Consider the following 14,858-nt stretch of genomic DNA (forward strand, 5'->3'; position numbering starts at 1 on the left):
CATGCCAGGACATCTGGCTCTAGGTGAGTGATCACACCATCGTGATTATCTGGGTCGTGAAGATCTTTTTTGTACAGTTCTTCTGTGTATTCTTGCCACCTCTTCTTAATAGCTTTCCTTCTGTTAGGTCCATACCATTTCTGTCCTTTATTGAGCCCATCTTTGCATGAAATGTTCCCTTAGTATCTCTGATTTTCCCGAAGAGATCCCTAGTCTTTCCCATTCTATTGTTTTCCTGTATTTCTTTGCAGTGATCACTGAGGAAGGCTTTCTTATCTCTTCTTGCTATTCTTTGGAGTTCTGCATTCAAATGGGTATGTCTTTCCTTTTCTCCTTTGCTTTTCACTTCCCTTCTTTTCACAGCTATTTGTAAGGCCTCCTCTGGCAGCCATTTTGCCTTTTTGCATTTCTTTTTCTTGGGGTTGGTCTTGTTCCCTGTCTCCCATACAATGTCAGGAACCTCCGTCCATAGTTCATCAGGCACTCTGTCTATCAGATCTAGTCTGTTAAATCTATTTCTCACTTCCACTGTATAATCATAAGGGATTTGACTTAGGTCATACCTGAATGGTCTAGTGGTTTTCCCCACTTTCTTCAATCTAAGTCTGAATTTGGCAATAAGGAGTTCATGATCTGAGCCACAGTCAGCTCCCAGTCTTGTTTTTGCTGACTGTATGGAGCGTCTCCATCTTTGGCTGCAAAGAATATAATCAATCTGATTTCAGTGTTGGCCATCTGGTGATGTCCATGTGTAGAGTCTTCTCTTGTGTTGTTGGAAGAGGGTGTTTGCTATGACCAGTGCGTTCTCTTGGTAAAACTCTATTCGCCTTTGCCCTCCTTCATTCTGTACTCTAAGGCCAAATTTGCTTGTTACTCCAGGTGTTTCTTGACTTCCTACTTTTGCATTCCAGTCCCATATAACGAAAAGGACATCTTTTTCGGGTGTTAGTTCTAAAAAGTCTTGTGGGTCTTCATAGAACCATTCAACTTCAGCTTCTTCAGCGTTACTATCGGGGCATAGACTTGGATTACTGTGATATTGAATGGTTTACCTTGGAAATGAACAGAGATCATTCTGTCATTTTTGAGATTGCATCCAAGTACTGCATTTGAAAATTTCTGTTTACCAAAGGGGAAAGGAAGTATGGGTAAATTGGGATTATGGGATTAATAGATACAAACTATTATTATAAATAAAAGAGATAAACAACAGGATTTACTGTAGCTGTTCCTGTATAGCACAAGGCACTATGTTCAATATCTTATAATAATCTATAATAGAAAATAATCTAAAATATATGCATATATGAGAAAGAAATAAGCCTTGCCTGAGTCCTTGTTTTTGTTTTCTCTGTTTTTAAAAATTATATACACCTAACAGAACCCCAAGGTACATGAAGTAAAATTTGGCAAAATTGAAAGGATAAATTGACAGCAATAATAATTGTAGCCATCAATATCATGCCTCTGCTGCTGCTAAGTCACTTCAGTCGTGTCCGACTCTGTGCAACCCTGTAGACGGCAGCCCACCAGGCGTCCCCGTCCCTGGGATTCTCCAGGCAAGAACACTGGAGTGGGTTGCCATTTCCTTCTCCAATGCATGAAAGTGAAAAGTGAAAGTGAAGTCGCTCAGTTGTGTCCACTCTAGCAACCCCATGGACTGCAGCCTACCAGGCTCCTCTGTCCATGGGATTTTTCAGGAAAAAGTACTGGAGTGGGGTGCTATTGCCTTCTCCAATCCCCTTCATAGCCTGCCAGAAAATTTGCTAAATATCTGACCGGTGCTCACAGTTTCATTGGTCTGATCCTTGGCACAGAGAAGAGAAAGAACAGAAGAACCCCCGCTGGCTTGTGTAACAGAGTCTCTCAGTTGTGCCCCCTGCTGCCCACCTGTTCACGGGAGGTTCAAGGAAACAAGAAATGAGAGATTGTAAAAGTCCCTCCAGCCATAGGAGCGAGGACCTCTTACCTTAACCAGAGGTCTTCTGGAATCTGAGACTGGGCTGCATGAGCTTTCTGCTGAGTTCGTTTTTCACTGTCCCGGTTTCCGGCACAATGGGCCTTCCCCTGCTCTGGGTTTCTTTGCCTTCTGCCTCTAGTGCCAGAAGCTTCACTGAGTTGGGCTCCTGCTGTGCATGGCCTCTTCTGCGTGGAGGTTGGTTCAGCCAGGTTAAATCCGAGTTATGGCACCATAGATGTCGCGTGAGTGTATGCTCCCCGGTTCTTTGTCTCGTCACAACAAAGATTTGGAGTGACGGACATTAAAGCCCTCAGCACGTCACAGCTCTTGGGTCTTGGGCAAACCGTGTTATAGCTCTTAGGCAAATCAGTGTTACAGCTCTATTTTATTTAGAAGATAGCAGGAGAATCCATCCTTGAAGCGTGAGGGCATGCCAACCCAAAGACTCGAAGAGAAGAAAGTGGAGGAGCATACGGGGGAGGGAGACAGAGAGAGGGAAAGAGAGAAAAGGAGCACACGCATGTAATTAGCTGAAGTAGACAAAATCAGCAAGAATATATAAGACTTGAAAACAATATTAACCACCTTGATCTAACTGACATTTATAGAACCCTTTACCTATATTCTTTCAAAGTACATACTGATCATTCTTCAGAATAAATCACATGCGAGACAATGAAAAGAGTTTAGTACATTGAACAATATTGAGATCACATAAAGAATGTTCTCTGACCACAGTAGAGAAGGGAAGCAAATTAGAAATCAACAGAATCAAATTAGAAGAAAATAGAAGGAAATTTGCAAAATATGCAAATATTTGGAAATTAAATAAGATGCTTCTAATAACAAAGAAGAAATCACAAGGAAAATTAGAAAATATTTTGAACTCTTCATTTTCTTTCAAAATAAAAATGCAACGAAGTCAAAGTATATGAGATGTCACCAAAGCCGATCATAGAAGGAAACTGATAACTTTAAATTTCTTTGTTAAAAAAGAAGCATTATTTGTAACAGCCACTTTGGGAGAAGGCAATGGCACCCTACTCCAGTACTCTTGCCTGGAAAATCCCATGGACGGAGGAGCTGGTAGGCTGCAGTCCATGGGGTCACGAACAGTTGGACACTTACTGAGCGACTTAACTTTCACTTTTCACTTTCATGCACTGGAGAAGGAAATGGCAACCCGCTCCAGTGTTCTTGCCTGGAGAATCCCAGGGACGGTGGGAGCCTGGTGGGCTGCCGTCTATGGGGTCGCACAGAGTCGGACAGGACTGAAGTGACATAGCAGCAGCAGCAGCATCCCCTCTTAGTGCTTTTTGCTGGTAATTAAAATGCTGCTTTATTCGCTATGCCAAAGCCTTTGACTGTGTGGATCACAATAAACTGTGGAAAATTGAAAGAGATGGGAATACCAGGCCACCTGACCTGCCTCTTGAGAAACCTATATGTGGGTCAGGAAGCAACAGTTAGAACTGGACATGGAACAACAGACTGGTTCCAAATAGGAAAAGGAGTACGTCAAGGCTGTATATTGTCACCCTGCTTATTTAACTTATATGCAGAGTACATCAAGAGAAACGCTGGGCTGGAAGAAATACAAGCTGGAATCAAGATTGCCGGGAGAAATATCAATAACCTCAGATATGCAGATGACACCACCCTTATGGCAGAAAGAGGAACTAAAAAGCCTCTTGATGAAAGTGAAAGAGAAAAGTGAAAAAGTTGGCTTAAAGCTCAACATTCAGAAAACTAAGATCATGGCATCTGGTCCCATCACTTCATGGCAAATAGATGGGGAAACAGTGGAAACAGTGTCAGACTTTGATTTTTTTTTGCTCCAAAATCACTGCAGATGGTGATTGCAGCCATGAAATTAAAAGACACTTATTCCTTGGAAGGAAGGAAGGTTATGACCAACCTAGATAGTATATTCAAAAGCAGAAACATTACTTTGCCAACAAAGGTCCGTCTAGTCAAGGCTATGGTTTTTCCAGTGGTCATGTATGGATGTGAGAGTTGGACTGTAAAGAAAGCTGAACGCCAAAGAATTAATGCTTTTGAACTGTGGTGTTGGAGGAGACTTCTGAGAGTCCCTTGGACTGCAAGGAGATCCTACCAGTCCATCCTAAAGGAGATCAGTCCTGGGTGTTCTTTGGAAGGACTGACGCTAAAGCTGAAACTCCAATACTTTGGCCACCTCATGTGAAGAGTTGACTCATTGGAAAAGACTCTGATGCTGGGAGGGATTGGGGGCAGGAGGAGGAGACGACAGAGGATGAGATAGCTGGATGGCATCACCGACTCGATGGACATGAGTTTGAGTGAACTCCGGGAGTTGGTGATGGACAGGGAGGCCTGGTGTGCTGCAGTTCATGGGGTCGCAGAGAGTTGGACACAACTGAGTGACTGAACTGAACCGAACTGACACCTGTACAATATTAAATATTCCTAGCCATGAAAACAGCATGACTCCCCATTCCAATGTTCTTTTTGACCCTTGAAAATAAATTCAAACATTTTCTCCACAAAGGTAAAGTGCGATTTTGTCAGCAGATACTTCGTTTTCGTTGATATTACAAATACCTTGTTTTCTATCTTTCTATAATATTTTCTAACTGGCTATTGATCATACACAGGAGAATTATTCATTTTAACATCTGATTTTGAATCTAGTTACCTGACTGAACTCTTTAACAAGTTCTAGTGGTTCTCCTGGATTTTCTATGCAAATAGTTATATCCTATGCTCTTTCCACTAAGCACGCAGAGACCTAAAGAAGCTAAAACTTGGTCGGGAACGCTTTGGAACACACCTTTTTCCTGCTTTGAGAGCCCGCGAATCCCCAGCGGACTAGTTCTTGGCTGAGCGCTCTCTGACCCCGCCAGGTGGACCCACTTAACCGCGGGAACCTGCGGGGCGGCGGGGCGCCCCGCCCGCAGCCCCCGTCCCGCCAATCACAGCGAGGCCTCGCCAGGTGGGCCGGGAAGGGCCAATCCGGGACTCCTTTCCTCCCCCGCCGCCAGCACTCGGGAAAGTTTCTCGGCTGCTGGAAAACTTCTCCCACAGCAGGATCCGGTCGTAATTTGTTGGGCCTGCAGGACGGTTGCCTTCCGCTGGGCCGCGGAGCCGCCCGCCCAGCCCCCGAGCCTCTCATCTCCGCAGCCCTCGAGCTGCCCTGTCTGCCCATGGCGGTAGCCGAGCTATACACAAAGGTAGGCGGGAGGACCAGACCTAAGGGAGGGCGCGTGGGAGGGCAGCGGGCAGGCGCTAGTGCTGACTGTACCTGGCGGCCGGGCCAAACCTGTGCACCTGGCGTTCTCGCCTCGGGGAGGGGCTGCGGAGGAACTGCGGGTCCGGGGAGCGTCGCCCCCTCGAGAGCTCCGGCCCCTGACCGTGGGGAAGGCCCTCTCTTCCCCACCCCTCCCCCGGCAGCCAGAGTCCCCTCGGGCTGGGAAGACCGAGTGCGAGAGGCTGCTGCTCCGGACCCTAGCTTCTCGGTTTCCGGGGGGTCGCGTGTCCTGTTCCTGCGCCTCTCTGCCCCTCCTCCTGAGCCACAGGTGGAATCAGAGTTGCCCATGGAGACTTAGAAACCTCAGACATGGGCAAATAATAACATCCATAATCTTTCCTCTTGGGAGCCCCTCTGAGCATGTTGGCACAGAAGCTGGAACTGCAGCATTCAGGATGTTTTCTAGAATTCCTGCATTCTGACTCTGGGAATCACTCCAGAGCATTCCTCTGAAACCTCCTCTTCGCCACCAGAGGGTTCCCCCCCTACCCCTCCCCGCAACCCCACCCCAGTCTAGGAAGGCCAACATACCCACACGGTGCCCAGAATCTTCTGAGATGAGCTTGGTTAAATACTAGGATAAAAAGTGTGAAAGTGTTGGCCCTTCTGAAAAAAATCCATTCTAATCGCTATAAAGCCATCCCCTACCCCAGTGGAGGAAATCTGTGGTCCCTGGTCCCCAGTATTCAAATGGAAAAGACTAGAATTCAACAATTTCCCCTGACATGTGCCCTAGATTTATGTTTAAAAAGACACTTTTGCTGTAGAAATAAGCACTGGCTGTAAATTTGTTTTAGTTGTTTAAGCAACTTTTTTTCTTCTACTTTGTTTAGTTAATAGTAAAAATATAAATTAACCAAACTATTTCCCCCTCTAATGCATTTCCATTAACCAGAATTCTAAATGGCAGTGTTGGAATAGTTTTACCTGGGAGAATGTGAGTCATCAGATCTTCAAACATGCTACTTAGGGCTTCAACTTATTGAAGGTAAAAGAAAATTCTTGAACAAAAGTATTCTTGGAAGCTACTTTGGAGGACAGAGAAAAAAATTTTGATTCATCCATTTGAAGTAATTTTTCTTGAAGCAAAAATACAGGGATGTGAGGACACCTGTCATCAAGTGCCTCACACTAGAAATATTTATTAAATACCAACTACTAGGTACCTTGCCTGGAGAGTCCCAGGGACAGGGAGCCTGGTGGGCTGCTGTCTATGGGGTCGCACAGAGTCGGACACGACTGAAGCGACTTAGCAGCAGCGGCAGCAGGTACCAGGCACAATGTAGAAAAACTACTATGGACGAGTTTTCTAGAGGTGAGCTTGGATGGACAAAGACTGAGACTCCCAGAGCCGAAGGGCACCTTGATGGCCATCTCCACCCATTTTGTGTCCAAGTAAGTCCTGTGTCCGTAAGCTGCTACCTTTCTTCCCGGTAGCCAGTCAGCCTCCACTTTGTCAGTTTCAGAGCTACCCATCTGTGAAGCTCCCTGTTTAGGTTTTAGTGAACTTGCTTTGTTAAAGAGTTCTTCTTTAAACTGAGACAAAAGCTTACACTCTCTCCCTTGCTTCCCTATCACTCCCTCCCTCCACCTTCCTGCTTGGGGGTGGGGGGCGGGTAGAAAAAAATTTTAAGTGATAGTCTTGCCTCCAGGAGGTTTCTTTTTTAATTTAATTTATATATTTTTGGCTGCACTGGGTCTTCATTGCTGTGTGCGGGCTTTCTCTAGATGCAGTGAGCAGGGGCTACCCTTCATTGTGCTGCTCAGGCTTCTCATTGAGGTGGCTTCTCTTATTGCAAAGAAGAGGTTCTAGGCACTCAGGCTTCAGTAGCTGCAGCATGCGGGCTCAGTAGTTGGGGCTCCCAGGCTCTAGAGCACAGGCTCAGTAGTTGTGGCGCATGGGTTTAGTTGCTCCTTGGTATGTAGAATCTTTCTGGATCGGGATCAAACCCATGTCCCCTGCATCACCAGATTCTTATCCACTGCACCACCAGGAAATCCCAGAAATTTTCTGGTTAATGAGATGTGAGTACTGTCGAGGAATTCAATTTGCTGAGGCCTGGAAAGCCTGCTCAAGGGTAGGGCTGAGAAGCGGAAAATCTTGACTGCCAAAGAGTTAAGTCAGGGCTTCATACTCCAATGAAGATTTTGAATGGGGTGTTTTAGGAAGTCAGATATGCCAGCACTGACCATGGGACTCTGTGCCTGTGGGAGAGAGGCTGGAGTCAGGTAGCTGAGTTCTCAGGTCATCCTAAATGTCCGGGAAAGAATCAGGGCTGCAGTATTAGAAGTGAAGGATGCAAGCTGATTCCAGAGAGCTTAAGATAGATAAAGAAGAGAGACTGAGCTAGGGCCTCTGAGTGGGAGGGGTGAGCCAAGAACGACGTGAGATTAGAGTCTGGATGATGGAAGCAGGATGGTGCTGTTGACGCAGGGACTTCAAGAGGAGGAGACGTTAGGGGAGTTATGAGGCAAGGTTTGTATCTGCAGAGGCTGAGGTGTTTGAGGGGGCTTCCTGGGAGCATTGCCCTGGCTGATTGGAGCCTGGTGTAGAGGATGGGCCAGGAGTTTCTGCCCAGAGGTAGCCACTGAAGCCCAGGCAGTGAGGGCCTCAGCAAGATGTGAAAGAGAGCCAAGACAGGACACTAGGGCTGCATCCCCTCAGAAAGGGAGAGGAGGCTGAGGGGAGGCAGATGGAGCCACTGCAGGGAGGAGGACACAAGAGACCTGGCGTGGGAACCACAGGAAGAGGTTCTGAGAAAGGAGACTCCTGCGAGGCAAAGTGTTGAGAGTAGTTGCTGACAGTTGGAGTGTAAAATGACCCACCCCTTTTCAAAATCTGTTTGGCAATATGCCTTAGAAATGTTCAAAGCGGTTGCTGTTCAGCAGCTCCACTATTTGAAATCTCTCTGAGAAAAACCGGTCCGGCCATCCTCTACTTGAGCCACTCTGGGGGCCCTTGTCACTTTCAGACTCAGCAACCAGCCACAAGCCCCCCCACCCCCACCCCAACCCCCGCATCGTCAGGAGCCACCTGCCAGCTCCTACCTTGGCTCATGCTTTGCCAGGCTTCCTGCTGCCCTGCAGTGCGTTCCTGCAGCTTCACCACTCTGTGCCCTGGTACAGTATCTGTCTGTGCTGCTCACCGGAGCCTTACCTTTACAAATTCAATTTGAGCAGTGCCGCATCGCTCTCTCTCTTTTTAATCGAAGTACAGTTGATTTACAATATTGTATTCGTTTCAGGTGTACAGCAAAGTTACTCAGTTATATATCTTTTTTCAGATTATTTTCCTTGATAGACGAGTGCAAGATATTGAATGTTGTTCCCTGTGTTATACAGTAAACCCTTTTTGCTTATCTATCTTATCTATAGTAGTTTGGATCTGTTGATCCCGTGCTCCTAGTTTATCTCTCCCTCCTCCACTCCTTTCCCCCGTTGGTAACCATACGTTTGTTTCCCGTGTGAGTCTGTTCTGTATATAGATCCATGTGTATTATTTTTTTGATTATACATGTAAAGGTATAATATTTGTCTTTCTCCAACTTAATGTGATATTCTCTAGGTCCATCTGTGTTGCTGCAAATGGAAGTATTTCATTCTTTTTTTATGGCTGAATGTGTGTGTGTGTGTGTATGAGAAACACATCTTCTTAAGCCAGTCATCTGTTGATGGGCACTGGATTGTCTCCATGTCTTGGCTATTATGAATAGGGCTGCTATGAACATTGCAGGGCATGTATCCTTTTGAATGAGAGTTTTCATCTTTTTCGGATATAGGACCAGGATTGGGATTGCTGAATAATACGGTAGTGCTATTTTTAGTTTTTTAAGGAACCTCCATACTGTTTTCCATAGTGACCATCAATTTATATTCCTACCAACAGTATCAGAAGGTTTTTTTTTCCACACCCACTCCTGCATTTATTAGTTGTAGACATTTTGATGATGGGCAGTATGGTCACTATGAGGCGATACTTCATTATGGTTTTAATTTGCATTTCTATAATAATAATTAATTATTATTAGTTGTTGTTTAGTAGCTAAGTTGTGTCCGACTCTTGTGACCCCATGGGCGGTGGCCTGCCAGGCTCCTCTGTCCATGGGATTTCCCAGGCAAGAATACTAAAGTGAGTTGCCATTTCCTCCGAGGCATCTTCCCAGCCCAGGGATTGAAACCACATCTCCTCTGTCTCCTGCATTGGCAGACAGATTCTTTACCATTGAGCCAACCAGGGAAGCCCAATCATTATTAATTAATTGCTAATAATTAGCAGCATCAAGCATCTTTTCATGTGCCCATTGCCCATCTGTATGTATTCTTTGGACAAATGTCTATTGATGTCTTCTGCCCATTTTTTCATTGGGTTGTTTATTTTATTTTGAGTTGTATGGGGTACTTGTGTATTTTGGATATTAACCTCTTGTTGAGGTTAATTCACATTGATGAGCAGTGCCTCTTCTGAGAAATTTTTGCAGCCAGTCCCTCCATCCAGGCACATTTCATGATGATGTAGCAGCTCCTTAACTCTTTCTCCCCTGTTGACCAAGAGTTTCTAGAGAACAGGGAGCAGTAAGGACTCAGTAAATGTTTGATGTGTGCACGCATGAATGAGTTTTTCTGCTTTCAGAAAGAGCTATGGGCATGACAAAGATGGTGTGGATCATGGTTACTTTTATCTTATAGTCACTGACTACTTCTTATGTGCCAGATGCCATCCTCAGAGGTTTGTGAACTTTATCCTCAGAGCATCTTTCATTTAATCTGAATGCACTGGTCATAACAAACACCCTCTTCCAACAACACAAGAGAAGACTCTATACATGGACATCAAAAGATGGTCAACACCAAAATCAGATTGATTATATTCTTTGCAGCCAAAGATGGAGAAGCTCTATACAGTCAGCAAAAACAAGACCAGGAGCTGACTGTGGCTCAGACCATGAACTCCTTATTGCCAAATTCAGACTGAAATTGAAGAAAGTAGGGAAAACCACTAGACCATTCAGGTATGACCTAAATCAAATCCCTTATGATTATACGGTGGAAGTGAGAAATAGATTTAAGGGCCTAGATCTGATAGATAGAGTGCCTGATGAACTATGGAATGAGGTTCGTGACACTGTACAGGAGACATGGATCAAGATCATTCCCATAGAAAAGAAATGCAAAAAAGCAAAATGGCTGTCTGGGGAGGCCTTACAAATAGCTGTGAAAAGAAGAGAAGCGAAAAGCAAAGGAGAAAAGGAAAGATATAAGCATCTGAATGCAGAGTTCCAAAGAATAGCAAGAAGAGATAAGAAAGCCTTCTTCAGCGATCAATGCAAGAAATAGAGGAAAACAACAGAATGGGAAAGACTAGGGATCTCTTCAAGAAAATCAGAGATACCAAAGGAACATTTCATGCAAAGATGGGCTTGATAAAGGACAGAAATGGTATGGACCTAACAGAAGCAGAAGATATTAAGAAGAGATGGCAAGAATACACAGAAGAACTGTACAAAAAAGATCTTCACGACCCAGATTATCACAATGGTGTGATCACTGACCTAGAGCCAGACATCCTGGAATGTGAAGTCAAGTGGGCCTTAGAAAGCATCACTACGAACAAAGCTAGTGGAGGTGATGGAATTCCAGTGGAGCTATTCCAAATCCTGGAAGATGATGCTGTGAAAGTGCTGCACTCAATATGCCAGCAAATTTGGAAAACTCAGCAGTGGCCACAGGACTGCAAAAGGTCAGTTTTCATTCCAGTCCCAAAGAAAGGCAATGCCAAAGAATGCTCAAACTACCACACAATTGCACTCATCTCACACACTAGTAAAGTAATGCTCAAAATTCTCCAAGCCAGGCTTCAGCAATATGTGAACCGTGAACTTCCTGATGTTCAAGCTGGTTTTAGAAAAGGCAAAGGAACCAGAAATCAAATTTCCAACATCTGCTGGATCATAGAAAAAGCAAGAGAGTTCCAGGAAAACATCTATTCCTGCTTTATTGACTATGCCAAAGCCTTGGACTGTGTGGATCACAATAAACTGTGGAAAATTCTGAAAGAGATGGGAATACCAGACCACCTGATCTGCCTCTTGAGGCAGGTCAGGAAGCAACAGTTAGAACTGGACATGGAACAACAGACTGGTTCCAAATAGGAAACGGAGTTCGTCAAGGCTGTATATTGTCACCCTGTTTATTTAACTTCTATGCAGAGTACATCATGAGAAACGCTGGACTGGAAGAAACACAAACTGGAATCAAGATTGCTGGGAGAAATATCAATAACCTCAGATATGCAGATGACACCACCCTTATGGCAGAAAGTGAAGAGGAACTCAAAAGCCTCTTGATGAAAGTGAAAGTGGAGAGTGAAACAGTTGGCTTAAAGCTCAACATTCAGAAAACGAAGATCATGGCATCCGGTCCCACCACTTCATGGGAAATAGATGGGGAAACAGTGAAAACAGTGTCAGACTTTATTTTTCTGGGCTCCAAAATCACTACAGATGGTGACTGCAGTCATGAAATTAAAAGACGCTTACTCCTTGGAAGGAAAGTTATGACCAACTTAGATAGCATATTCAAAAGCAGAGACATTACTTTGCCAACAAAGGTTCGTCTAGTCAAGGCTATGGTTTTTCCTGTGGTCATGTATGGATGTGAGAGTTGGACTGTGAAGAAGGCTGAGTGCCGAAGAATTGATGCTTTTGAACTGTGGTGTTGGAGAAGACTCTTGAGAGTCCCTTGGACTGCAAGGAGATCCAACCAGTCCATTCTGAAGGAGATCAGCCCTGGGATTTCTTTGGAAGGAATGATGCTAAAGCTGAAATTCCAGTACTTTGGCCACCTCATGCGAAGAGTTGACTCATTGGAAAAGACTCTGATGCTGGGAGGGATTGGGGGCAGAAGGAGAAGGGGACGACAGAGGATGAGATGGCTGGATGGCATCGCTGACTCGATGAACGTGAGTCTGAGTGAACTCCGGGAGTTGGTGATGGACAGGGAGGCCTGGCGTGCTGCGATTCATGGGGTCGCAAAGAGTCGGACACGACTGAGCGACTGATCTGGTCTGATCTGATCTGATGTGTTAGATATTGCTATCCCATTTTTACAAATCACTCAAACTTTCATGCATTGGAGAAGGAAATGGCAACCCACTCCAGTGTTCTTGCCTGGAGAATCCCAGGGACGGGGGAGCCTGGTGGGCTGCGGTCTATGGGGTCGCACAGAGTCGGACACGACTGAAGCGACTTAGCAGTAGCAGCAAGTAAGTTGCCTAAGGTTCCATAGAAGCAATCAAGCTAGGATTAAAAGCCTGTCTTCTTAATACATCCTACTGTTACCACCTATTCAACCGACTTCATCATCTTCAGTTTCTTCAAGGGATCTGACCTTTCTCCCCACAACACAGAGGAGTTTTGGAAAGTCCATCCATTTCATGGCTACCTCCTCCAACATCTGGTTATTTATCAGATCAAATAACCTTCTAATAACTAATTAGTTATTCTAATTACTTCTGGTAACTAAAATGGAACCAATCCCAATGTCCAGCATAGGGCTAGAGTTAAGTGAATTACAGAAAAAAGAATAGTATGAAGCCATTGAAAATGCTACTTATGAAGAGTTCGTAACAACATGGTAAAATGAAGACACAAGAATTTATCAGCTGTGTGATCATAAACAAAATATGCAAAGTATGGAGACCATGTATATCAGTAACAATTCGGCAGTCAGTTCTCTAGCTGCAGAGGAGTCAAGGAGAATGAAGGCTGAGGAAGTATCTTTAGGTTCGGCCTCCAGGATGTCCTTGGCATTGCTTCTCTTTTAGTAAAACTGTGAGGGCAAGAGGGGACACCTGGGCATGATCACAGACTGAAGGTATGGAACTGGTGGAAGACTGAAATTTGAAGATATAAGAAAGGCACCAGGCATGGAATAGCTTCAGAAGGGACTGGTGGACCTGAGGCAGGGTGGCAGGAGTTGAGACATGGAGCTCTTTAGAATGAGGTGTGGGCAGGACTGAGAGAGCGTGAGCAGAGTGACACTGCTACCAAACTCTTTCTTACAGTGTCATTCCAGACCTGTCACCATCAAGGCCACCTTCCTCTGGAACATTTTCAATTCCTTGATGCCCATCTTAGTGGCACAGCTCTCCAGGTCTGGCCTGCTCAGCCAGAGGACTGTGGAACTCGTAGGGCTGCAGCCTCTGTGAGCAGCCCTCTGTGCAGGCGAGCATTAAGTCGTGTTCTGTTGGTTTTAAGCAGAGCTGCTGTGTGCTGCTCCTGGAACGCACTGACAAGGTGACTGGGTTAAGTCTTGGCTCCGCTGCTTCCTAACTGGATGACATTGACCAAGTTACTTAACTTCGCTGAGTTTCCACACCCATAGAATGGATTTAAGTCTTGACAGTCATTTTCATTGATTTTTACACAAGTCAATAAATAACTTATATAAAATCCCTAGCACAATACCTGACACATAATGCTTAATAGAGGTTAGTTTTTTTTTTTTAATATTAATCCTATTGTAATACAGTTAATTTTTGGTACCTAACCATTGGATGTTAACATTTATTCCTGTTTAATTTTCCATCTTGTTGTTCAGTGTTCTGCAGCTTATCAAAACCTTTTTGAATCTTAAAAAAAAATTTTTTTTAATCTTGATCATCTTTAGCTCATCATTTAATGTGCATATTTGATACACGTGTTCTGGTTTTTTTATCTAAGATATTGGTGACAGTGATGAATGCAGGGTGCAGCAGTAGAGCTTTATAGCATGCTTCTAAAGACCTTAAATTGCTCTTTCTAATTAATCAGGACTCAGGTCTTAGCCGCAGATTCACAAGTTACATTATCCTTTACCCATCTCTTTCTCTTTTTTGAGCTTGAAGGAATTCACAAGGCATCTTCACAGAAGTTCTGCTGAGACTCAGATATGCAAGGTCAAGAGAAATGCAGCCCAGGGCCTCAGTCTAAAATAAGGTCAAAACTGAGTTGAGTAATTTCCATTTGGGTATTCTAAACAGTTTTAGACTTCTATATATCATTAACCACTCTGGAAAATTAGATTTATCTATCATATTATATTTATCTATTGTATTATATATGAACAGTTTAGGGATTTCCTTGGCAGTCCAGTGGTTAGGAGTCCACGCTCCCGATACGGGCGGTGTGGGTTCAATCCCTGGTTGGGAAACTAAGGTCCTGCATATTGCATGGCGTGGCCAAAAAAGAAAAAATTAAATTATATATGAGTAGTTCAAAAGAGTATAAAAAGGAGGATGTAAAGACTAAAATACCAAGTTTATTTGTGCAAACTACTTGGAATTTGAATTTTTGTTCATAAATTTTTATGTTTTACACTAGCTATGGGGAGATCACTGTACTGAGTTCCAGGGCACAGAGACAAGGCTCCTGAAGCTCACATGCCAGTGGTGGAGAAGGGAAGCTACCAGAAACCTGGGGAAGGGGCAGAGAGAGCTCTGAATAGGAAGCATCCAGTCCTGCCTGGGTGGAAGGTATAGTGGGTGGGTCGGGGGGGAGCTACCACATGTGGGAGTCTTGAACTGACTCCGACTGCTCAGAGCAGTTGCTCACTGCAGGGGGGACGACGGGT

At 44.5% G+C, this 14,858-nt stretch overlaps 1 protein-coding gene across 1 annotated transcript in view; it reads left to right on the top strand.

The window, feature by feature from the left end:
- Positions 1-5,005: 5,005 nt before the first annotated feature.
- Positions 5,006-14,858, top strand: part of MYO5C (myosin VC) — a 118,441-nt gene continuing 108,588 nt past the window's right edge. The window contains exon 1 of the mRNA XM_024998030.2: positions 5,006-5,172. Within this exon, the coding sequence (XP_024853798.1) occupies positions 5,146-5,172 (27 nt within the window). The 5' untranslated portion in view covers positions 5,006-5,145. The remainder of the gene's footprint in view (positions 5,173-14,858) is intronic.

This window comes from Bos taurus, chromosome 10, assembly GCF_002263795.3.
Source record: "Bos taurus isolate L1 Dominette 01449 registration number 42190680 breed Hereford chromosome 10, ARS-UCD2.0, whole genome shotgun sequence".
Taxonomy (NCBI): domain Eukaryota; kingdom Metazoa; phylum Chordata; class Mammalia; order Artiodactyla; family Bovidae; genus Bos; species Bos taurus.